This window comes from Mytilus californianus, unplaced genomic scaffold, assembly GCF_021869535.1.
Source record: "Mytilus californianus isolate M0D057914Y unplaced genomic scaffold, xbMytCali1.0.p SCAF_17, whole genome shotgun sequence".
Classification (NCBI taxonomy): Eukaryota; Metazoa; Mollusca; class Bivalvia; order Mytilida; family Mytilidae; genus Mytilus; species Mytilus californianus.
In genome coordinates, this window is record NW_026262659.1 from 10,604,648 (window position 1) to 10,630,623 (window position 25,976).

The 25,976-nt window shown below is 32.9% G+C and overlaps 2 protein-coding genes across 4 annotated transcripts in view; one reads left to right on the forward strand and one right to left on the reverse strand.

Moving 5' to 3' along the window:
- Positions 1-2,941: 2,941 nt before the first annotated feature.
- LOC127726365 (uncharacterized) overlaps positions 2,942-25,976 on the forward strand; it is a 111,393-nt gene continuing 88,358 nt past the window's right edge. For both annotated transcript variants that reach the window (XM_052233725.1, XM_052233724.1), the window contains exons 1-2: positions 2,942-4,702; positions 6,473-6,537. In XM_052233725.1, the coding sequence (XP_052089685.1) occupies positions 4,618-4,702; positions 6,473-6,537 (150 nt within the window). In that variant the 5' untranslated portion in view covers positions 2,942-4,617. The remainder of the gene's footprint in view (positions 4,703-6,472; positions 6,538-25,976) is intronic.
- Positions 3,134-25,089, reverse strand: LOC127726381 (uncharacterized). 2 transcript variants are annotated; one of them, XM_052233766.1, is made up of 5 exons: positions 24,972-25,089; positions 13,690-14,323; positions 12,163-12,354; positions 11,802-11,868; positions 3,134-9,954 (listed from the first exon to the last, which is right to left on the reverse strand). In XM_052233766.1, exons 2-5 carry the CDS (start codon positions 14,320-14,322, stop codon positions 9,149-9,151), a joined length of 1,698 nt encoding a protein of 565 aa, XP_052089726.1. In that variant the 5' UTR covers position 14,323; positions 24,972-25,089; the 3' UTR covers positions 3,134-9,148. The 2 variants fall into 2 exon arrangements, with proteins under 2 accessions (XP_052089726.1, XP_052089727.1); XM_052233767.1 differs by lacking the exon at positions 24,972-25,089 and adding an exon at positions 21,793-22,710.

Here is a 25,976-nt window from a genome sequence, read left to right on the forward strand (position 1 = left end):
GATAAAGGAGCCAACAATCCAAAATCTCTAAATACATGGTTAGATTCAGCATTTCAAAGAACCCCATCAATTCAATTTTTGTTGAAATCAAACAAAGTTTAATTTTGGACCCTGATTTGGATCAACTTGAAAACTGGGACCAAAAATCCAAAATCTTAAGTACAGGTTTAAATTCAGCATTTGAAAGAATCCTATATATATTCAATTTATGTTGAAATGAAACACAGTGTAATTTTGGACCTTGATTTGGACCAACTTGAAAACTCGGCCCAAAATCAAAAATAAATCTGTCACTCCAATTTTAATTTTGTTAGGGCCCGCCTAGTGATCAGTCTGTCAGTCCGTACTTCCGTAACAAATGGTGTCCGCTCTATATCTAGAGAACCGTTATAATTTCATACTTTAAACTTAACATTTATATTAACCAACACCAACACCAGAGGGTGTGTCATAATGTTTGTACATTATCCTAGGTCAAAGTTCAAGGTCAAAAACTTTGGTTTCAGTTGACAACCCCATGTCCTATGGTAAAGATCGTGTTTGCTCTATATTTTGAGGCCCGTTCTGATTTCAAAGTTTATACTTGACATGTATATTAACCAACACCAAAGGGTGTGTCATAATGTATGTACAACTTCCTAGGTTGAAGGTCGAGGTCAAAAACTTTGGTTTCAATTGACAACCCCATGTCCTATGGTAAAGATCATGTCCGCTCTATATCTTGAGAACGTTATGATTTCAAAGTTTATACTTGACATGTATATTAACCCGGCTCCCCCCTTTTGTGGGAAAAAAATGGTTGATTATATAGGTAATCACCGAAGCATAACTGGAGCTGGCCCCCTCTTAGGCAGTCAGTGGGCCCCCACTAATGAAAATTTCTGTATCTGCTACTGGTGGGGCCCACAGAGATGGCTCCCATCTCAATGATGTCTAGTTAGTTGATAATTACCACATGTTTGTTATCTTGATAAAAGGTGGAAATTATTGCATGAATGAAGTAATAGTAAAAACATTGTCCTTATTCAAAGACAATTTTGTCAGTATTCACCTCAAAAGCTAACAAAACCTTTAAACAGACTTATTAAGAAGGGATATAGTTACGATACTGTCGTCAGGTCATTAAAGATTGCATATTTTGGCTTTAATATTGATTCTCTTATAGGGTCTTTGCATCGGAATTAAACATATTTATTCTAAAACTAGTTGTTGGCATGACATGGGTTATGTTCTTCTCATATATTTTATGACGGTATAATACTAAACCCCTAACAGGAGGGATTGTGCCTGATATTCATATGATGAAGACATAATCTTTCAATCAGTTTAATTGAGGTCTGGAGCTGGCATGTCAGTAACTGCTAGTAGTCTGTTGTTATTTATGTATTATTGTCATTTTGTTTATTTTCTTTTGTTTCCTATTCTGACATCGGACTCAGACTTCTCTTGAACTGAGTTTTACTGTGCGTACTGTTGTACGTTTGTTTTTTCTACATTGGCTAGAGGTATATGGGAAGGGTTGAGATCTCAAAAAACATGTTTAACCCCGCCGCATTTTTGCGCCTGTCCCAAGTCAGGAGCCTCTGGCCTTTGTTAGTCTTGTATCATTTTTAATTTTAGTTTCTTGTGTATAATTTGGAGTTAAGTATGACGTCCATTATCACTGAACTAGTATACATATTTGTTTAGGGGCCAGCTGAAGGATGCCTCTGGGTGCGGGAGTTTCCAGCTGCATTGAAGACCCATTGGTGGCCTTCGGCTGTTGTCTGCTCTATGGTCGGGTTGTTGTCTCTTTGACACATTCCCCATTTCCATTCTCAATTTTATTTACATGTACAAATGTGTATATTTAGTTAAATTGTGTGTAGTTTTATAGGAAGAATAAAAATAGATTATTACCTAATGAAAATGATATTTACAAATCTGGACCCCCAAATAGGATCAAGTAAAAAAATTAGCAAATCTGGACCCCCAAACAGGATCAAGTAAAAATTAAACATTAACACACACAACAAAAAGAAAATACCACATAACAACTGTGACATATACCTTCAAAACACACAACTTTAAAAAAAATAGCTATAAAGAAATTTTTGACAACTGACTAAAATCAATTGAACAGATACAATCATTGATAGACTATCTATCCATATACTTACTAATTACACCATTTCTGTTCAAAGGGAAATAACTTTAAAAAAATAAATCATAAATAAGAATCACTTTTGCCACTGAAAGGTCTACAACTCAACAACGAAAACAGCTGAAATCGTGAAATTGAACTTGACCTTCATTTAGTCACAAGAAACAACATATCTAAATTTGAAAAGATTTTGTCAAAGGGTTTTCATGTTAATGACACTTGTTGGCAGCTGCCCACCCGCCCCCTGCCCTCCCACCGTACATCCTAAATCAATAACTGGATCTTACGAAAATCCGGTTAAAAATAGAAAAAATTATCAGCTAGGCAAGATCTGCAAACAAGTCAATGGCCAAAATTGTTGATCCACTCCTTATAGGAGTTATTGTCCCTAAATGATGATTATTACCATTCTTTGAATTTTCAACCAAAACTATAGCAGATAAAGAAATAATGTTTACAGCAATAATGATCATCAAAACAAGATCTGCAAATATATTAACATGGCCGAAATTGTCAGTTGACTCCTCACAGAATTTATTGCTCTCTGTTGATTTGTTAACCCATTTGTTTGCAAATTATGCAAAAATTGTAAAAGATAATGAAAATGTAAACAGCAAATTTATCAAAAAGACAAGATCAACAAAAATGGGATCCAAGTAATGAATTATATTTAAGTCTTCAATGGTGAAAATGCACATACTGGTAGGTGAGCTACATTGGCTCTCTAGTTCTAATTGTACAAAGACTTGTATAAAAAGAGGGGCGAAAGATACCATAGAACCATTTAAACTTATATGGGGAAAAAATAAACAGACAACGCCATGGCTAAAAAAGAAAAAGACCAATAGACAAATAATAGTACACAAAACAAAACATAGAAGGAATGAGCAACACGAACCCTACCAAAAACTAGGGGTCATCTTTTCTTAGTTTGTGTTGTGTGCTTACATGCTAAATTTGCATATAGTGGCAGAAATTAATTGGAACAAATAAATTTGTAATTTTTTTTTATTGATGTAATAAATATTATGAAATATATATGCAAATAAACAAAGTTTTGTGTCCAAATAAAGAAGAAAAAAGAAAAATATTTGGTTTAAAAAACAAATTGATCTGTTATTATGAAATCGTGATAATCCAATTTATACATCAAGGGTTCCAAAAACAGACATATTTGCCAGACATGACCTAAACTGATACATGTGATAGGCCAATGACTGAAATGGCAGATTGGGATTTAGGTCCAAAAATTATTTTTTACAGAAATAATTTCGGTTATTTCATAATGCTTTTCCAGTAATGAAACTGACACTTGAGTATAGCATGATAGTCTAGAGGGCTCTCCCAATTATCATATTAATGCCTACATGAATTATTGGCTAATGATCACAAATCATTTTCATACGCCAGTTAAAAAGACACTATAAGTACAGATCTGAGAGTAGTAACAGTAGTGTGTTATGCTTATTATAAAATGTACACATAAAATATACAAACACTAAAATAGTTGTGTAATGTTGAGTTATATATGTTACACATCACAAGTCAGCTTTTAATAAATATGTACAAAAACACAAAGATTTCTAAGTTGAACTGCTTCCTATAGATATTATCCTCAACCACAATGTATAACATGATGGACTTAAATTGCACCTATTTTTACCGTTTTTTCTTTTAATTTAATTTTTGATGCAGACAAGACTTTCTATTTTGTGTTTATTTGTAGATGTATCCTTATTTACTAAATAGTTCCACCGATTTGATTTTGAATCCATATTGAATCATAGAAAAATGGGTTTGAACTAACCTCCAAACGATCAATGACTCCGTAATTAGGAGTACCCAAATTGCATCCATGCTTCAATTGGCATCCCTACGTATGGAATAACTGAGGGTTTGTCTTATTTCTCAATATACTTTGAACAATTTGACATTAGTCTATGCTTACTATTCATATTATTAAGAAATGGATGCCTGTAACATATTTTAATTGCTCTTTAGAAGTTGACATTTTGTGGATGTCACATGGCGACGTTTCCGTAGTTTTTACTTTTCCATTGAATTCTTCATTTGTTGATATTTACTGTGAACGTTTTGTGTATAATTTAGATATATTAAGCTGTGTTGATAGGTGTGCATATTGTCACATCATAAAATTTAAATTGTTTGGTCTTTAAGAAAACATGAAGATTTCTGCTGCTATTTTTACCAAATGGATGATTACTCTGTGCAATTTTGGAACTGTGATGTTATCATGGTAAACAGTTTACAGTCAAAGACAAAGATGTTTTCCAATTACATTCTTTTACTTCATACAATTATCTAAGCAGAACATTTGTATATTTATTCATAGTTCTGGAGATCAGTTCGCAGATTCTGTGATATCAGAAATCTATGAAGGAGGTGGATATTGTTTTGAGTATACGTCACCTGGTAAAGTTTACACAGGAAATGAGAAGATTTGTGTTGGAACAATGGATTGTGGGATAGAAGATGCAGATTGGGAAGAGATAGAGAGGAAAGGGAACAAGGAGGAAATGAAAATACAACTTCTTACATGTAAGATTTTGTGTAGTTCCAGACACTACGTTTAGGAAAAAATTTATTGATAATTTAAAGAACACATTCTTTCCATTCTTTGAATTCAATAGAAATAAATTTAGATTATTTAGGCATTGTTTAAGCCAGGGACTTTCTATACTAACCAGACTCGTCTCTATTGATTTTAATTAATAATAAAACCGCCCGTGTAAATCTTCCACCCAACAAAAAACTTAGTTTTGTATCTCTGATATAAGAAGCTATTAGTTACATCATATTTCTCAGTACATTGTAATTTAATATTTGTTAATATAAAATCTGATTAATAGCCATTTTCCATGACAAAAAATATAAGATTTTGAAAGAATGTTAAATTATTAAACTGAGACGTATCGTTTGGAAGAACACTCCAGTCGTGCAAAAGGGTTTACATATCGAACAAGATGACGGCCACGCGTAATTCACTAACAAATTACCTCAAAATTCAAAGATCTATATTTAAATAAACTGCTTCGCTGAGTGCAGCCGGATACGCCCGCAGAGGTCCATTCCTGAACAGTTGGGGCAAAAATGGACACAATATTCAAGCTTGATACAGGTCTGAATTTGGATTGTAATTAAATATTTGACATATTATAGGTTTCTGAATAAATGTAGTCAAAGAACTTGAAATTGGTTATATGAATTGAATTTATATTCAATTAAAGATCTCTTGCTGTTGTGCAATACACTGTGCTGTTGCGCAATACTTAGTAAATCTGTTGTCAGACTATAAACAAACAATAACTTCTCAATGTTATATCAGAAATTTATAAAAAACTAAAGGGAGGTTATCTTAATAGATATAAATCAGTCATCAAAGTTTAATGAAAACTGCTCTAAGCACTTTAAGGATATTGTCCAAAAACTTGAAAATCAACCCTTTTTTTATGAATAAAATCTTATAACTCGGAAACGTAAAATCTTAAATTTATAAAAATCAAAAAGGAGCTTACAACAATAGATATAAACAATTAACCAAAGTTTCATAAAAAATGCTGAAAGCATTTTTGAGTTATTGTCCGAAAACTGGAAAATCCCCCTTTTTGTAATGAATAAAACCCCATAAATCAGAAACATATAGTCTAAAATTTAAAAAAATCAAAAGGGAGCTCATGTCGATAGAAATAAACAATTCACCAAAGTTTCTTGCAAATTGGTGAGATTGTTTTTGAGTTATTGTCCAAAAACTGAAAAATCCCCCCTATTTTAATGAATAAAACCCCATAACTTGGAAAACGGTAAATCTGAAATTTATAAAAAAACGGGCATATAAAAACTATCAGAGGAATCTTTTCAAAAACAGCATTTTGCAATGACAAAATGTATAAAATTTCATAAAAATGTTTTTGCGTTAACTTGAACATATAGTTATGAGGAACACTTCGTAAATGGGAAAAGATTTGCTATGAAGTCACGCGACATCAGCGACGGCACAGTTCTGTCTGCAAATTTGTATACACATTGTTATAAGTGACCAGTCCCGTTAGTATAGACTGTCCCTGTTTAAGCTAAATTATCAGATGTTTGAAAAATAACTTCCAGTTCAAATTGAAATAAAAGAATATTCTCAAATTAGGAAATTCACAGAGTTCTGTTAAAACATTTAAAAAAAATAATGCAGAAATTATAATTTTTATTAAAAGAAATTCTTTGCATTTAAAAAAAAAATGGCTTTCAGTTTTAAATCATTTAAAAAACTAGAATTGGTTTTTGTCATTACTTAATCATTACCTGTTCTGTTTTCAGCCCCCAGTAATATGTCCCTGCTACATAGAACCTATGTCCCAGCACCACCACACCTAGTTACAAAGGTAAGGTATACTATGTGTTACATTGGTGTAATCAGGGCTGAGGGGTGTACAGAATTTTATAGTATGGAAAATTCATACACCCTGAGGCGCAGCAGAAGCATTTTCAACAGGTGTAAAATTTTGTACACCCCTGATTACACCAAGATAACAAATTTATTTCTTATGAAGCATTCTTTACTCATTTTTAAACTGGGATGTTAACACAAGCACTTGTTTCAGAATTTTTTTCCCCTATATACCTTAATATAACACAAGGTACTTAACTTGCATTTTTGAAAAATGTTAGCCGGTCGAGAAATTCTGTTATATGCCGATTTTTCGGTTGTCAACCCCACTAAAACTTGTTATGCCGTAAATCTAAATTGATTTTTCTACACAATGGTGTATAACACTCCTACTTTTGTTGTCGGAATCATCCGTAGCAGGCCTACCCAAGTATGTCAATCGTAATTATTTCGTCTACCTACACCAGATTGGAAACATAAAACTTGCAGATATGATTAATTATAAAAATTATTTTAAAAAAACTGTTAGTTTTTGTCTGAATAGAACTTATCACCCAGTTAGTAAAATTGTATAAGATATCATGAGAAAAAATCTAATGAGTGTTATTTGTAGAATGTCCTAATAAGTTACGAGTTTGTTTTTTTAGACTCAAATTTTCCCATTACATCAATGTCATTCAGACTCTCTCTGGACTTCACGTATGAAATGAAATAAGATTAGATAACTCAGAGAAACATTTAGACCTTCCCATAAAATTTGACCAATTGTAAACCGAGATATATAAAGAGAGTGGGAAGATACCTTATACTGCTAGTTTTATGTTTCCAAACTGGTGTCGGCAGACGAAATAATTACGATTGACATACTTTGGTAGGCCTGCTAAGGATGATTCTGACAACAAAAGCAGGTGTGTTATACACCATTGTGGGTTGACAACCGAGAAATTGGCATATAACGGAATTTTGTGACCAGCTGACATTTTTCAAAAATGCGAGTTAAGTACCTTGTGTTATATCAATGGTATAAAGGGAGAAAAAATTCTGAGACAAGTGCCTGTGGATGTTAAATAGGACAAGCATTCTGAGAGTATTGCATGGCAATACATAGTCCCCTACCGGGTAAAAATTCATTATACTGGAACAAAATGCTAACTTGTTCTATAACTTGTCATGGTGTGTAAACAAAAAGTAAATATCATGTCAATATCTTCAAGCATGACTAAAAACAGTGTGGAAAACTGAACATATGAGTGAATTTTTTCAAGTCTAAGGACCATAACTCTGCACTAAATTATCAGACCAAAACAAAAATTTGAACTTAATCTGTAACTTGTCATGATAAAATTATATACCAATTGTCAATCAATATCTTCAATAATGATGAAAAAAAGTGAGGAAAACCTATAACACTCTTAACATTAGATATGATTAATAGTTCTCTAAAATTAGATATGATGTAATACAATGTATATCTATTTTCAAATTACAATCAAATATAATTAATAGTTCCAAATATTTTTTCTTTCATTTGTCACAAACTAATAAAGATTTGTAACTTATCTATAAAATGTTAACAACTTTTATCTACACAATGTAATGTAATGAAATATATACCTTAAAAAAAATAGATTATTATCTAATTAAAGGATTTCAAAAAAATATATATATATACATGTAGCATTCAGAAAATTAGTTTATACAAAATAACATATAAACCTGCCACAAAATTCCTCAAACAATTTACCAAAGGATGTCTTTTAAAAAATGAGTTATCTCCCTTTGTACAGATATATGGTTTAACATAGTACTCTAACAATAGTTATGGAGTTTTTTTATGGACCATAACTCTAGACTAAATCATCCGACCAGAATAAAATTCGAACTTGATCTATAACTTGTCATGATAAAACTATATACCAAATATCAAATCAATATCTTCAAGAACGAAGAAAAAAAATGTGGAAAACTGAGTTGCCGGACTGACAGATGGACAGACAGACAGACAGACGGACAGAGTGCAAACCTAAAGTCCCCTTCGACTTCGTTGGTAGGGGACTAAAAATGCTAATGAATAATTTCCAGTGGAACATTTTTTGAACACAGTTGCTGCACATTGTCAAATACTTTTTTTTCTTTATTTTAGGGAAATTTGGAATTATTTTGTATTTTTTGTTTATTTTGAGGGGAAAAAAATTCTATTTCTTTTTTGTCCTGAAATTTATATACTTTTTATTTTGTAATTTTGTAAATTTTGTTTTTCATTTTAACTTTTTTTTCAACATTTTGGCAACATTTTTTTTTGGGGGAATTGTTGGCTATATTTTTTTTATCCCCAGGTGAACAAGGGTTGGGTGTTTTTTACTACCAGGTAATTAACCAATCAGATTGCAGGATTTTTTTTTCTGCATAAGAAATAAAATGTGTATCACAGGCAACCTCCTGCTGTTCATTAATTATTTAGTCAAAATTAACTTACTGAAATATCACCTGTTTTTAAGACTATTTATTTCCTATACATCCATAATGTAACTTAGTCAAGAAGACACACCTCAAACATGTTAAACATATTACTAGAAATATCAGATATAAAGGGTACACTGCATGGTTTATATCTCATTATATAATTGAACAAATGAACCATAAATTGTAGTAAGTTTTCTTTGTTTTTTATTATTACTGATCTCTGTTATACTGTAACTTTGTTCTAGACCTGTCACTGGTTTATACTGTTTACCATCAGATGACACATGTTGTAATGATCCATCATTACACATCACATACAGACTGCCATCTTGTAGTGTAGTCATCCTCCTGGGTCGTGATGGTAATGTTAGGGAGTGATGTCTGTCATCACTATAACTGTACCAGTACAGCTTCTTGTTGTTGCCGAAGAAGTGGTGACAGTAGAATATTCTGTCACCAGAACCATGTATCTTGTCAGGAGGACAGTCAGTTGGTATTGTCTGTACCACCTCTCCTGTCTGATGATCTATGATCTGTAGTATGTCATTACCACCTACAACTAACTTGTTGTTTATAGTTGTAATGCAAATCAAATACCTCATTCCAGGTACTGATATTGATTTAAGTTTGAGTTTATTGTTTATGTCATACATCTCTATACACTCACTAAACAACAGTGTAACAGCTACTGTAGAGTTGTTGACTGCTGCAACATAACATGGTAAACCCTGTACATGTATACGGTCTATCGGTGATCCATCTGTATTACAGATCAGTAGTTTGTTCTTGTGAGGTAAACACATCACCAGTCTACCATCATCCATCATTACTATACCTCTTATATCATATCTCAAGTCATTACTAACTACTGATGTCAGGTCTGTCTGATGATGTAGTTTGAAGATTGACTGTCCTAGTTTGTATTTCCTTCTGAAAGGAAGTCTTTTTTCTGAAAAAAAATAACAGACTGTTAATGTTGTAAAATTAATTAGTGGTATTAAATATTTAATGACTTTTAAAAGTAAGGGAAAATGAAATGTTATACTTAAAGAGAATAGATTATAAATTGAAGGAAATAGATTACAATTCCATAGGATATCCTATGTTGTACTATATTCAGCTTTAGGTCAACATTAGACAACAGTAGGTAACATAATGGCTATAATTTGTCCATTTAGATCAGGGTAAAAGAGAAGGTTTGAGTTTTGTTGAAATAGGCTTAAATCTTAAATGCAATTCAATATTATATGCAATTACAAAACTAAATGTTCAATAAATGAATTTGATAAACAATGCTTATAAGTTATTATTATCAACTGTAACATATTGACAGGTTATGAAGGTGTAATACCACCAAATCATAGTACGTCACATCCAGTTGCATATGAAAATAGGTCGAAAAAAAATATTCCCTTGAATTTGACAGTTGTAGGTAATTGATCCTAAATGTCATTGCAGTAAAACATTTCTGGGTCATAAACATATATCTTGGGTATTTCAAAGCACCATTATTTTTTTATTTGGGGTTATATAGAATATTTTGGAAACTTGAGGTTACGTGGTTAATAAAGCTTGTACACAGGTTAAAAAAGGGGGAAAATTTGATTGGTTAACTTCCAGTGATGGTTATTTTCTTATATGCAATGAAATGTTATGTGAAATTTTTTCTATAGTACTGGACAGGATAAAACTTTACTCATGCCAAGTATTTCTTTATTTGAAACAAAGATAAATTCTGCACAATGTTTTGAAAAGTGCAAATTTTACAAAGACTAATAGGGGAAAATCAATGGTGGTATTACACCTGAAGCCATGAAACGACAGTAAATTTATATATAAATTTTGATTTAAATAAAAAATTTGGACTGTTTGTCTTGCAAATATTAAGCAATAATATTCAGTAGTATCCTGATCAGAGAAGAATTCCCAACATTCAGTTTACCCTGTAATCATTTACCCTCTTTTATAAGGCAATGCTGGTGGCCTATTTTGATTTAGTCAAAATATCCCTAAGATTTAAGCTCTTCAACTGTTACATTCTTGGCTTTCAAATATTCAGCTTTGAGTGTTCCAGGTGTAATACCACCATTGATTTTACCCTATTAGTCTTTGTTAAATTTGCACTTTTCAAAAAATTGTGCAGAATTTATCTTTGTTTCAAATAAAGAAATACTTGGCATGAGTAAAGTTTTATCCTGTCCAGTACTATAGAAAAAATATCACATAACATTTCATTGCATATAAGAAAATAACCATCACTGGAAGTTAACCAATCAAATTTTCCCCCTTTTTTAACCTGTGTACAAGCTTTAGTAACCATGTAGCCTCAAGTTTCCAAAATATTCTATAGAAACCCCAAATAAAAAAATAATGTTGCTTTGAAATACCCTAAGATATATGTTTATGACCCAGAAATGTTTTACTGCAATGAAATGTAGGATCAATTACCTACAACTGTCAAATTCAAGGGAATATTTTTTTTTCGACTTATTTTCATATGCAACCGGATGTGACGTACTATGATTTGGTGGTATTACACCTTCCAGGTGAAAGTAAATCCAGAAAAGCGCTTTGGACACATGATGTTTTCATTTTTCTATTAAAGAAACTCAAATTATGGCATCCAGCCACATTAGAAAGTGTAAAAGTAGCCATAGTAGCAGGTACTAATTTTGACAGTTGACAGCAAAATAGAAATAGAATGGTATTTGAATGATACTTAACAATCTGATATCTTCTGGTCATCCAATATTTTTTCTGATTAAGGGGTCAACACCTATCTTTTAAGTAACTAACCTTGATTGTCACTCCTCTCCGCATAACATTGACATGCCATACCTCTTCTGGCATAAAACAATAACTCCTGTAAAAATAAAACATGGTTTGATATAACTTTTTACACCACAAGCAAAACTATCAAATCTTATCTGACAGTAGTTTAAGTAAATAATTATTTCTCAATGTTCAGCGACAAATATTTCCCTTAGTGCTCATAAGCATTTTAATAATTTTATTTTGTTTCTCATGACAAAGTTAAAGCCAAGTATTATTTTAACCATTTCTACTTTTGACATTTATGTGATGTATTTTGGTTAGGTTTTTATAACTGTACTTCAAATTAGATAAGGGGAAAAATGATAAATATAACTCTGCTTACCTGTAGGGATGTATCAATATTCCTCAGTGTACCCTGCATGGATGTTCCCATGTTCTGTAATGAACCTTGTACCGAGTTACCAATCACCTGCATCGATGAACCCATGTTTTGTAGTGAACTTTGAACTGTTGTATCCATGTTTTGGAGAGAACCCTGTACTGAGTTGTTCATGGTCTGGATAGTAGAGTTAATCTGTAAAGATTTTGAGAAAAAAATATACATACTTCAGTAGTTGTCATTTGATGATGTGGTTCATAAGTTTTTTTTCTCGTTTCTCGTATTTTATATAGATTAGACCGTTGGTTTTCCCGTTTGAATGGTTTTACACTAGTTATTTTTGGGGCCCTTTATAGCTTGCTGTTCGGTGTGAGCCAAGGCTCCGTGTTGAAGACCGTACTTTGACCTATAATGGTTTACTTTTATAAATTTTGACTTGGATGGAGAGTTGTCTCATTAGCACTCATACCACATCTTCTTATATCTATTGTATGTAAACAGGGAAAGGAACAAAACTTTATATAATCACCTAATACCACTTATAGTTGTGTAAGTCTTATTTATACCATCCCCATCCCTACCCCAACCCCTTTCTTGGAATCACTCCTATTTGTCTGTCTGTGACTGGTACAGAACTTTTGAATTCCTTAGAGTTACTTACATATTAATGGTACTTAGTATTAATTGTTGCACATGACATGAAGGTGTGTCTAACCTAAAGGTTGGAATGTTCAGATGGGATGTCTGTCTGCAGGGTCAAGGTCGTCACAAACTTTGTACTTAGTCATATTTTACTCAGAAATTTTGAATGCCTTTATTGAAGGATATAAATAATGTTTTATATATAAAGTTGACCACCATCAGTGGATGTGTTGCAAATAATATTGGAATGTCTGCTTGCCAGGTCAAGCTCACTTTTTTGTATATTAAGATTAATACAAGAGGTGGGGTATTATTTTGTGAGATTTGCTAGCAGATTACCTCTAGTTTTTATTTAGACAAGAATTTTTTTTTGTGTTTTTTCATTGGCAAAGCATGACCTTGCCATTTTTAAATACCTGTATAAGTTTGAAAATGAAAGAAATGCCAAGTATCAGTCCTGGTTTACGTTGCTCAAGAACAATTTATAAGGAACTTCTATAGAGAAGTACTGCCTGAATGACAATGAAGAAGAAGAACTCAAATTTTAGCATCAATCTGTGTTTGTCAATGATCATAATTGTTTAATACACCTTCTTTACAGAAATCATCGTAATAAACTAACTTTGCGTTGAATGTTTCCCTAACTGGTACTAACCATAATTTTTTATTCATGATTACAATGGTCTGATGAAAAATTCAGACCTTCTTACTACACTATCCCCAGTAGTGGGCTTTGAAGAATGAATTTCAACATTTCTTTAAATTCTTATAGATGGAATTGTCTGATTCCAAAACAATGTTCCTCAGAGAAATATATTTACAGCTCATTTAAGATGACTTTAATTAGAGAATCTGTTTTAACAGAATGTGACAAATAAGTAAATTAACCTCATCAAGTCTTTCGTGGAGATCAAGAAGACTAATACAATATCTGCTACATAAAGCTTCATCTAGTGGTCTGGCCTCTATCCTAGTCAGATTATCTTGTATACTGGGGTCCAGTTGTAAGATAAAGTTTGTCAGGTCTGCCCATAGTGTTCTGTACTCTCTTTTGGTTATTGCCCCTTTTATATTGTGACTGAGGTAGTCATTCTTGTATTGTCGTAACTCTTTGATAGCAGCTTTTTCATCAGGTGTAAGGGTGCAGCAGTTAAGTAGGATCAGGCTTGCTAAGGTGATGTCTAGATCATCTAGTTGTACAGGATTGGCGGAGAACTTACAATGGCAGTCATGTGGATTCACACCAGGATTAGTTTCGGTATACAGTAGATCCCATTGGCAATATTGGAGTGGAAGTGAACGATTATTGGAACATTTTGTCTTGTCCTTGCAGCACCATGTGTTTCTGTGTCGAAGGTGGAAGAGGACGTGAATTGTGGATTGTTTATTTAAGAAATCCTGTAGTGATGCTAAGCCACAGCTTGTATAATCATTTTCTATCCTCTTCCAGAACAATGGAGTGACTACCTCTAGTATTACAGATCCTACTATAAAGTAACGACGACGATCTTCTCTGTCCATACTATAAAATGAAAAAGCAAAATCATAATCTAAATACAATTAAAAATTGAATGAGGCTACTGTGTCTCTACATTAAACCACAAAATCTGCATGTTATCATGAAACAAGAGGCTGTCAGAGAGACAGCAAACCGGATTTTCCTGCAGAGGTCGAACCCTGAACAGTTGAGCAAGTATGGACACTACATTTAAACTTAAAACAGCTCTGAATTTGGATTGTGATTGAATATTTGACACATCATAGGTTTGTGACACAAAATGAATGTAGTCAAAGAAATGATATATTTGAAATTGGACATTTAAATACCTATTATGGTCCAAATTAGAATCAGCATATCAAAGAACCCAAAGAATTCAATTTTTGATGAAATCAGACAAAAGTTTAATCTAGGACCCTTTGGACCTCAATGTGGACCAATTTGATTAAGGAGCCCACAATCCAAAATCTCTCAATACATGGTTAGATTCAGCATTTCAAAGAACCCCATAAATTCAATTTTTGTTGAATCAAACAAAGTTTAATTTTGGACCCTGATTTGGACCAACTTGAAAACTGGGCCTAAGAATCTAATATTTAAATAGAGTTTAGATTCAGCATTTGAAAAAAACCTATATATATATTTAATTTATGTTGAAATGAAACACAGGTTAATTTTATCCATAATATTTTCTGTGCAAATGGAAATAACTCAAACTGGATAAATAGTTCTCTAAAATAAGATATGATGCAATTTTTCAGATCATAATCAATAATATAATAACAACAACCAGTGATGACTAAGTTCTCTTAAATTAGATATGATTAAACACTCAAACATTGTTAGAATCAGCATATCAAAGAACCAAAGAATTCAATTTTTGATGAAATTAAACAAAAGTTTAATTTAGGACCCTTTGGACCTCAATGTGGTATTATTTTATTAATAATGAAAAGCTCGACCGTTTACAAGTTCTTAAACAGGAGGGGGGTGGGGGTGACCCAAGGGGACTCACCTTATATTTCATTTGATTTGTTTTATTGGCCCATACAAGAATATATATGGTTTCGGGGTGGGGATCTTGACCATTTACAAGTTTTCAAAAAGAAGGGGGGTGGGGGTAATACCCCAGGGGACTTTCCCTCAATTTCATTTGACTTGTTTTATTGTCCCATTCAAGAATATATATGGTAAAGGGGTGGGGATCTGGACCGTTTACAAGTTATCAAAAAGAAGGGGGGTGGGGGTTACCCCATGGACTTTCCCTATATTTCATTTGATTTGTTTTATTGTCCCATACAAGAATATATATGGATTAGGGGTGGGGATCTCGACTGTTTACAAGTTCTCAAACAGGAGGGGTTGGGGTGACCCCAGGGACTGGCCTTTTATTTCATTTGATTTGTTTTATTGTCCAATACAAGAAAATATATGGTTTAGGGGTGGGGATCTTGACTGTTTACAAGTTTTAAAAAAAAGGGGGGTGGGGGTGACCCCCTTGACTTCCCCTATATTTCATTTGATTTGTTTTATTGTCCCATACAAGAATATATATGGTTTAGGGGTAAGGATCTCGACCGTTTACAAGTTCTCAAACAGGAGGGGGGTGGGGGTGACAAAAGGGGACTCGCCTTATATTTCATTTGATTTGTTTTATTGTCCCATACAAGAAAATATATGTTTCAGGGTGGGGATCTTGACTGTTAACAAGTTTTCAAAAAAAAAGGGGGTGGGGGGGTTTCCCCAGGGGACTTCCCCTCAATTTCATTTGATTTGTTTTATTGTCCCATTCAACAATATATATGGTTTAGGGGTGGGGATCTCGACGGTTTACAAGTTATCAAAAAGAAGAGGGGGTGGGGGTTACCCCCATGGACTTCTTCTACATTTCATTTGATTTGATTTATTGTCCAATACAAGAATATATATGGTTTCGGGGTGGGAATCTTGACAGTTTACAAGTTATCAAAAAGAAAGGGGTGGGGGTGACCCCGTTGGACTTCCCCTATATTTTCATTTGATTTGTGTTATTGTCTCATACAAGAATATATATGGTTTAGGGGTGGGGATCTCGACTGTTTACATGTTCTCAACAGGAGGGGGTTGGGGTGACCCCAGGGGACCGGCTTTTTACTTTATTTGATTAGTTTTATTGTCCCATACAAGAATATATATGGTTTCAGGGTGGGGATCTTCACCATTTACAAGTTTTCAAAAAGAAGGGGGGTGGGGGTTACCCCAGGGGACTTCCCCTCAATTTCATTTGATTTGTTTTATTGCCCCATTCAAGAATATATATGGTTTAGGGGTGGGGATCTCGACCATTTATAAGTTATCAAAAAGAAGGGGGTGGGGGTGACCCCCCTGGACTTCCCCTATATTTCATTTGATTAGTGTTATTGTCCCATACAAGAATATATATGGTTTAGGGGTGGGGATCTCGACAGTTTACAAGTTCTCAAACAGGATGGGGTGGGGGTGACCCCAGGGGACTCGCCTTATATTTCATTTGATTTGTTTTATTGTCCCATACAAGAATATATATGGTTTCAGGGTGGGGATCTTGACCGTTTACAAGTTTTCAAAAAGAAGGGGCAGGGGGTGGTACCAGGGACTCGCCTTATATTTCGTTTGATTTGTTTTATTGTCCCATACAAGAATATATATGGTTTAGGGGTGGGGATCTCGACTGTTTACAAGATAAAAGCACATTCTCAAATTGAAGGGGGGTGGGAGTAAGAATATATATGGTTTAGGGAGACTTAATTATCTACAAAATGTCTTATAATGAACAGTAAATTTCAAATTTCATTTATACAGTCCTACTAGTAAATTTCAAACTTTATATATACAGTCCTACAGATCTTATCAGGAAACAGAAATTTTTCAAATAAATCTGTCACTCCAATGATTATCATATGCTAAGATATAACCCAGATCTAATTAATAATGTAATAATCTTCAAAATGTCTTATAATATAGCTTATAATCATCACCACTTAGGAAATAGATAATTTTCAAATAAATTTGTCACTCCAATTTTTATTGTGACAAGTCATAAAATAATAACAAGAGATAAATATTTTAAAATTCCACTGTTGGATATTAAAAATGGATTTGATTTGTTTTATTGTAACATACAAGAACATAGGTATATGGTTTCAGGGTGGGGATCTTGACCGTTTACAAGTTATCAAGAAGAAGGGGGGTGGTAGTTACCCCAATGGACTTCCCCTATATTTCATTTGATTTGTTTTATTGTCCCGTGGAGAACGAAAACCAATTTTGGGACATACAGCATATGTACTTACAGACAGACAAGGGTAAAACTTAATGCCCCCTCAACACCTGGCATAAAAGTGTGGCAAACTGATTTGCCAAACTGAAGGACAAACAGACAGAGAGACAGACAGACAGACACACAGCCTACCAAAAAAGTTTCAAACAATTTACCAATGATATTTCGCCAATAACTCAAATTTATTGACATGAACCAGTAACAAAACACCAAAATAATTCTCTAAAATTAGATATGACTTAACCACTCATAAATCTCTAAAATTAGATCAGTTTATATATGTCAATTAAACACATCACTTTTCAAAGCAAATAACTCAAACTTATTTCCATAAACCAGTAAAAAACCAGCAAAATACTTCTCTAAAATCAGATATGATGTTATATCTATTTCCATATTATAATCAAATTTAATTAATAGTTGCTAATATTGTTTCTTTCATGTGTCAAAAAATAATACAGATCTGCAACTTATCTATCAATGTCAAAAACTTTATCTCATAATAAAAATAGATTATTATCTAATTAAAAACAAGTTCAGATTCAGCACTTGAAAGAACCCTATATATATTTAATTTATGTTCAAATATAACACACACAAACTGATTAATTTTCCCAGGGGACCACCCTTTATTTCATATGATTTGTTTTTTTGTCCCATACAAGGATATATATGGTTTAGGGGCGGGGATCTCGACCATTTACAAGTTCTTAAACAGGAAGAAGGTGGGAATGACCCCAAGGAACTCACCTTTTATTTCATTTCATTTGTTTTATTGTAACATACAAGAATATATATGGTTTCGCGGTGGGGATCTTGACCGTTTACAAGTTTTCAAAAAAAAGGAGAGTAGGGGTTACCCCAGGGGACTTCCCCTAAATTTAATTTGCTTTATTTTATTGTCCCATACAAGTACATATATGGTTTAGGGGTGGGGATCTCAACCGTTTACAAGTTTTCAAAAAGAAGGGGGTAGGGTTTACCCCCGTGGACTTCCCCTATATTTCATTTGATTTGATATATTGTCCCTTACAAGAATATATATGGTTTCTGGGTGGGAATCTTGACCGTTTACAAGTTATCAAAAAAAAAGGGGGGTAGGGGTTACCCCAATGGACTTCCCTTATATTTCATTTGATTAGTTTTATTGTCCCATACAAGAATATATATGGTTTAGGGGTGGGGATCCCGACCGTTTACAAGTTCTTAAACAGAAAGAAGGTGGGGATGAGCCCCCAGGGGACTTGACTTTATTTCATTTGATTTGTTTTATTGTAACATACAAGAATATATATGGTTTCGGGGTGGGGATCTTGACTGTTTACAAGTTTTCAAAAAAAAAAGGGGTGGGGGTTACCCAAGGGGACCTCCCCTAAATTTCAATTGATTTGTTTTATTGTCCCATACAAGAATATATATGGTTTAGGGGTGGAAATCTCAACCGTTTACAAGTTTTCAAAAAGAAGGGGGTGGGGTTTACCACCGTTGACTTCCCCTATATTTCATTTGATTTGTTTTATTGTCCCATACAAGAATATATATGGTTAAGGGGTGGGGATCTCAACCGTTTACAAGTTTTCAAAAAGAAGGGGTTGGGATTTACCCCCTATGGACTTCATCTATATTTCATTTGATTTGATATATTGTCCCATACAAGAATATATATGGTTTCTGGGTGGGAATCTTGACCGTTTACAAGCTATCAAAAAGAAGGGGGTGGGGGTTACCCAATGGACTTCCCCTATATTACATTTGATTTGTTTTATTGTCCCATACAAGAATATATATGGTTTAGGGGTGAGGGATCTTAACTGTTTACAAGTTTTTAAACAGGAAAAAGGTGGGGGTGACCCCAGGGGACTCGACTTTTATTTCATTTGATTTGTTTTATTGTAATATACAAGAAGAAAAATGGTTTCAGGGTGGAGATCTTGACTGTTTACAAATTTTCAAAAAAAAGGGGATGGGGGTTACCCCAGGGGACATCCCCTAAATTTCATTTTATTTGTTTTATTTTCCCAAAAAAGATTATATATGGTTTAGGGGTGGGGATCTCAACCGTTTACAAGTTTTCAAAAAGAAGGGGGTGGGGTTTACCCTCGTGGACTTCCCCTAAATTTGATTTGATTTGTTTTATTGTCAAATACAAGAATATATATGGTTAAGGGGTGGGGATCTCAACCGTTTACAATTTCTCAAACAGAAGGGGGTGGGGGTTACCACAATGGACTTCCCCTATATTTCATTTAATTTGTTTTATTGTCCCATACAAAAATATATATGGTTTAGGGGTGGGGATCTCAACCGTTTACAAGTTCTCAAACAGACACGCTGAGGGTGACCCCAGGGGACTCACCTTTTATTTCATTTGATTTGTAACATACAAGAATATATATGGTTTCAGGGTGGGGAGCTTGCACATTTACAAGTTTTCTAAAAAAAGGAGGGTAGCTGTGAACCCGAGGACTATCCCAATATTTCATTTGATTTGTTTTATTGTCCCATACAAGAATATATATGGTTTAGGAGTAGGGATCTCAACTGTATACAAGATAAAAGCACATTATCAAATTGAAGGGGGGTAGGGGTAAGAATATATATGATTAACGGACACTTAATTATCTACAAAATGTCTAATAATGAACAGTAAATTCCAAACTTCATTTATACAGTAATACTAGTAAGTTTCAAACTTTATATATACAGTCCTACAGATCTTATCAGAAAACAGAAAATTTTCAAATAAATCTGTCACTCCAATGATTATCATATGCTAAAATATTTCCAAGATCTAATTAATAATGAAAATAAATCATTATCATATGCTATTATATTTATAATATCTAATTGAACAGAACTATGGTTGTTTAACATAGTACTCTAACATAATTAATAATGTAATAATCTTCAAAATTTCTAATGATATAGCTTATAATCATTACCACTTAGGAAATAGATAATTTTCAAATTAATCTGTCATTCCAATTTTTATTCTGAGATAAGACAAATCATAACATGATAACAACAGTAAAATATTTTAAAATTCTACTTTTGGATATTAAAAATGGTGATAACTCACAAAGGAGATATACTAAAATCTTGAAAATTAATAGAGACTTTCATTAAGTCCCAGGAAACAACATATTTAAATTTGAAAAAAAATTGTTTAAGCGTTTTCATGTTATTGTGCTGACACTGTTTGGCAGCCGCCCGCCGTATATCACCATTTTAATAACCGATATTTCCTTCGAAAATCCGGTTAAAAACTGTACAGAAAAAAACTTTCAAAAGAAAAGTTACAAGCCTTAAGGATGTGTAAAAATTATTTCAGCCAGTAAGCAAAAAGTTTTTCACGAAGACTGGGTTTAAGGCATCAGTGTAATTAGTTTTTAATGGTCATACACGTTTATAAATGTTGTTTTTCTTTGACATTCACTCTTTATCTTAACTAGGGGCCTCGGTGGCCAAGTGGTCTAAGTAGTTCTACTATTGTAATCACTAGCCAGTCAACACAGAGGTTGTGAGTTTGAACCCCGCTAGTGCAGGTGCACTCTACTCCAATCTTAATCGACTAGGATTGTCAGTTTTCCTATCGAAGGTCAGTGGTTTTCTTCAGGCACTCTGGCTTCCTCCACCAATAAAAACTGGCTGCCATGAAATAGCCCAAAATAGGCGCTAAAAAGTGGCGTTAAAATACCAATCAATCAACCATTATCTTAACTTTTTATAAAACAAGTCAAATTTAGTAATGCCATTGATGAATTTTCCATTTGGTATTATAAAATACTTCACCCACTACTATTCCTTCAAAGGGGGGTTTAAATGTAAAGCTTTATATATAAGTTATGAACATCTATCTATTGGGGTATTTTTGTGTGGTTGTGTTGCTGTCTTATTGACAGATTCCCTACATTTCAATTTTTTTTTGAAAATTAAGTGTAGCACAAAATAATGAAATGGAGAGGGGGTCTACCCCATGAGGCTGTATGTCCAAAATTGTTTTTGTTTTATTAATTCTATTGAAACAGAATTTGATTTGCTACCTTATGATAATATGAAGAAATGTTAAGGAAAAGGTTTCAAAAATTTAGTAAGATTTTTTTATTTCCTTGTCTGTGACTTTTATTTCCATTTAATCGCTAAGTATCTATTTTAGCAATTTATAATACTAATTATTTATCATTATAAATATTACCTTTCTGTTATATTTTCAGGGGATTCCAGATAATATTTTTTTTAGAAAGATTTAAACAAAGTATTTTCCTTTTTAGATTCATCATAATTTTCAATGAGTCTTGTCAATGGAGAACATAATCAACAAACTGGAAATACCCTGTGCTATATAAAGTAACAAAAATGGGAGAAAATTTAGACACTGTTAGAGGGTCTGGATGGGGTTTACAGAATAGAGAATAATGGGCAAATGTGCATAATAATGGACTTTCAAAAGAAATGAAGAATAGAATAAAAATAGGCTAACTTATAATAAAGAATAGAGAATAATTGGATGCAAATATATAAAGAATAGAGAATAAAGGGATGCCAAAATATCAAGAATAGAAAATATTAAAGGGGCGCAAAAATATAAAGAATAGAGAATAAAGGGATGCCAAAATATAAAGAATAGAAAATATTAAAGGGGCGCAAAAATATAAAGAATAGAGAATAATGGGGTGCAAAAATATAAAGAATAGAAAATATTAAAGGGGCGCAAAAATATAAAGAATAGAGAATAATGGGGTGCAAAAATATAAAGAATAGAAAATATTAAAGGGGCGCAAAAATATAAAGAATAGAGAATAATGGGATGCCAAAATATAAAGGATATACTATAGAAAATGGTCTAAAAAATTAAAGAATAAAGGACACTTTGATCTAACTCACTACCTTATACAATCTAGATATGACTCTTGAACTTATAAGGCAAACAGTTATTCCCTCCCAAAATTTTATAAAATGAATCAAAGGTGATAAGAACTGTTGACAGAATAAAAACTTTTCAGGAAGGCCCATCACAGTGGCAGATCCAGAAATTTTCATAAGGGGGGCCACTGACTGCCTAAGAGGGGGCCTGCTCCAGTCATACTTTAGTGCTTTCCTGTATAATCAACCAAATTTTTTCTACAAAAGGGGGGACCCGGGCACCCTAGGCCACCCCCCTAAATCTGCCTCTGCATCAAATTAGGTCTCAATATTTTAAGAAAGTGAATATATATACTTAAATCACCCTGATTCAAACAAAAAATTCTCTGAAACTGACATTATCAAGATGCTTGATTTCTTGATTGACAACATATTTGTTACATTTGGAGGACATGTTTTTCAACAGACTATCGGCATTCCCATGGGAACCAATTGTGACCCTCTTCTTGCCGACTTGTTCCTTTATTCTTATGAAGATGACTTCATACAGGAACTTCTTAGGAAGAAACAAAAGAAGTTATCCTTTAACTTTACTTTCCGCTATATAGATGATGTTCTCTCACTAATTAATTCAAAATTTGGTGACTATGTTGAACGCATCTATCCCATCGAACTTGAGATAAAGGATACAACAGATACAGTTAAGTCTGCCTCATATCTAGACTTAAATCTAGAAACTGACAATAAGGGTCGGTTGAAAACAAAACTTTACGACAAAAGAGATGATCTCAGCTTCCCAATTGTGAACTTTCCATTTTTATGTAGCTACATTCCAGCAGTGCCTGCATACGGAGTATATATCTCCGAATTGATACTATATTCCCGGGCTTGTTTTACCTATCATGATTTTCTTGATAGAGGGTTGCTGCTCACAAGGAAGCTATTAAACCAAGAGTTTCAAATGGTGAAGTTGAAATCATTCCTTCGTAAATTTTACGGACGCCATCACGAGTTGGTTGACCGTTATGGAATATCTGTTTCACAGATGATATCGGATATGTTCCTTAATATTATGTCGTAACTACAATCCTGTTCACTTTTCACGAATGTGACCTACCAAATTAGACTATTTACTGGGTTTGTAATAACATGAGCAACACGACGGGTGCCACATGTGGAGTAGGATCTGCTTACCCTTCCGGAGCACCTGAGATCACCCCCAGTTTTTGGTGGGGCTAGTGTTGCTTAGTCTTTAGTTTTCTATGTTGTGTCGTTTGTACTATTATTTGTCTTTTTGTCTTTTTCTTTTTTGGCCATAGCGTTGTCAGTTTATTTTCGATCTATGAGTTTGAATGTCCCTCTGGTATCTTTCCCTCCTCTTTTAAAGAGACACATGCTACATATATGGATCACCTTATCGTGCATTAACAAAACAATTATTGAATAAACCTGTGATTGGAGGCAAACATATTAATGCATATAACTTATACATAGTGAGACTTGAAAAGTATTTAAAGGACAAGAAATAAAATCTCCTATAGACCAGTATATTAGTAAGTTTTGTTGGGATTGGTTCGTGGACAAGACTATTTATAAAAAGCACTTTCTTGAAGCTTTTTATACAACCGCAAAATTTTTTTTAGGGTTCTTGGTTTCCGTACAAAAGGGGGGGGGGGGGGGGGGATTGGGTTCCAATTTTTTAAAAAATATTTTCAAATTTCAAATTTTTGAAAAGTTTCAAGAAGAAATGTTCAATTGCACAGTATTGTGCAATAGATTTTTAAAATCTTTGACCACATTTATTTTGTGTCAGAAACCTATATTATGTCAAAAGTTTTATCACAATCCAAATTCAGACAGTATCAAGCTTGAAAATTGTGTCCTAATTTGCCCCAACTGTTCAGGGTTCGACCTGCCTTTCCTACCCCTTTTCTCCTTTCTCCTGCCCCTTCTCTCCTTTCTTCCACCCCCTCTCTCCTTTCTCCTGCCCCCTCTCTACCTGTCTCCTTAATTAACCTGTCCAGCCTCTCTTTTATTAACACATTCCCTTCATTTCAGTATTTTGAAAATTTAATGTAGCAGAAAATAATGAAAGGGAGAGGGGGTCTCCCCCTCGAGGCTATAGGTCCAAAATTGTTTTTGCTTTATTAATTCTATTGAACACAGAATTGATTTAAACCTTATGATTATATTGAGAAATGTCAATGAAAAGGTTTCAAAAATTTAGTATGATTTTTCATTTCTTTGTCTTAGTCCTATAACATATGACTTCACATTCTTATTCAATTTTTAACGTTTTTATACTGATATTTTCATATTTTTTTATTTTTTTTTAGGAGCACATTGATAGTAAAAAAAAAAATCAGAAATATAAAATAGAAATAGTAAATAATGCCCCCGAGGTCATATGTTATAGGACTATTCTTTGTCTGTGACTTTCATTTTCATTTAATGGCTAAGTATCTATTTTAGCAATTCATAATACTAATTATTTATCATTATAAGTATTACCTTTCTGTTATATTTTCAGGGGGTTCCTGGTAATATTCTTTTTAGAAAGATTTAATCAAATTACTTTCCTTTTAAGACTCATCATAATCGTCAATGGAGAACATATCAACAAACTGGAAATACCCTGTGCTATATAAAGTATCTGTAATGTCTATGTCATGTTATGCTCTGAATGGGCCCTTTAATTTGGAAAAATAAAAATATTGTATTGTATTGTATTGTATTGTATTGTAAAGTAACAAAAATGGGAGATAATTTTGACACACCTGTTTAAGAAGGTCTGGATGGGGTTTAGGAATAAGAATAATGGGCAAAATGTGCAGAATAATGGACTTTTAAAAGAAATAAAGAAAAGAAATAAGAAAGGCAAACATAATAAAGAATAGAGAATAATGGGGTGCAAATTAATAAAATATAAAGAATAGAGATTAAAGGGGTGTAACATTATATAAAGAATAGAGATTAAAGGGGTGTAACATTATATAAAGAATAGAGATTAATGGGATGTAACATTATATAAAGAATATAGACTAATGACATTGTATAAAGAATATAGACTAATGACATTGTATAAAGAATATAGACTAATGACATTGTATAAAGAATATAGACTAATATATAGACTAATGACATTGTATAAAGAATATAGACTAATGACATTGTATAAAGAATATAGACTAATGACATTGTATAAAGAATATAGACTAATGACATTGTATAAAGAATATAGACTAATGACATTGTATAAAGAATATAGACTAATGACATTGTATAAAGAATATAGACTAATGACATTGTATAAAGAATATAGACTAATATATAGACTAATGACATTGTATAAAGAATATAGACTAATGACATTATATAAAGAATATAGACTAATGACATTGTATAAAGAATATAGACTAATGACATTGTATAAAGAATATAGACTAATGACATTGTATAAAGAATATAGACTAATGACATTGTATAAAGAATATAGACTAATGACATTGTATAAAG

Excerpts from the sequence above, each read along its gene's own strand:
- LOC127726381 (XM_052233766.1), bottom strand. The coding sequence starts at position 14,322 with ATGGACAGAGAAGATCGTCGTCGTTACTTTATAGTAGGATCTGTAATA. Across the intron at positions 11,869-12,162 it reads ATATTGATACATCCCTACAG|GAGTTATTGTTTTATGCCAG; the intron begins GTAAGCAGAGTT and ends TTATTTTTACAG. Across the intron at positions 9,955-11,801 it reads GGAGAGGAGTGACAATCAAG|AAAAAAGACTTCCTTTCAGA; the intron begins GTTAGTTACTTA and ends ATTTTTTTTCAG.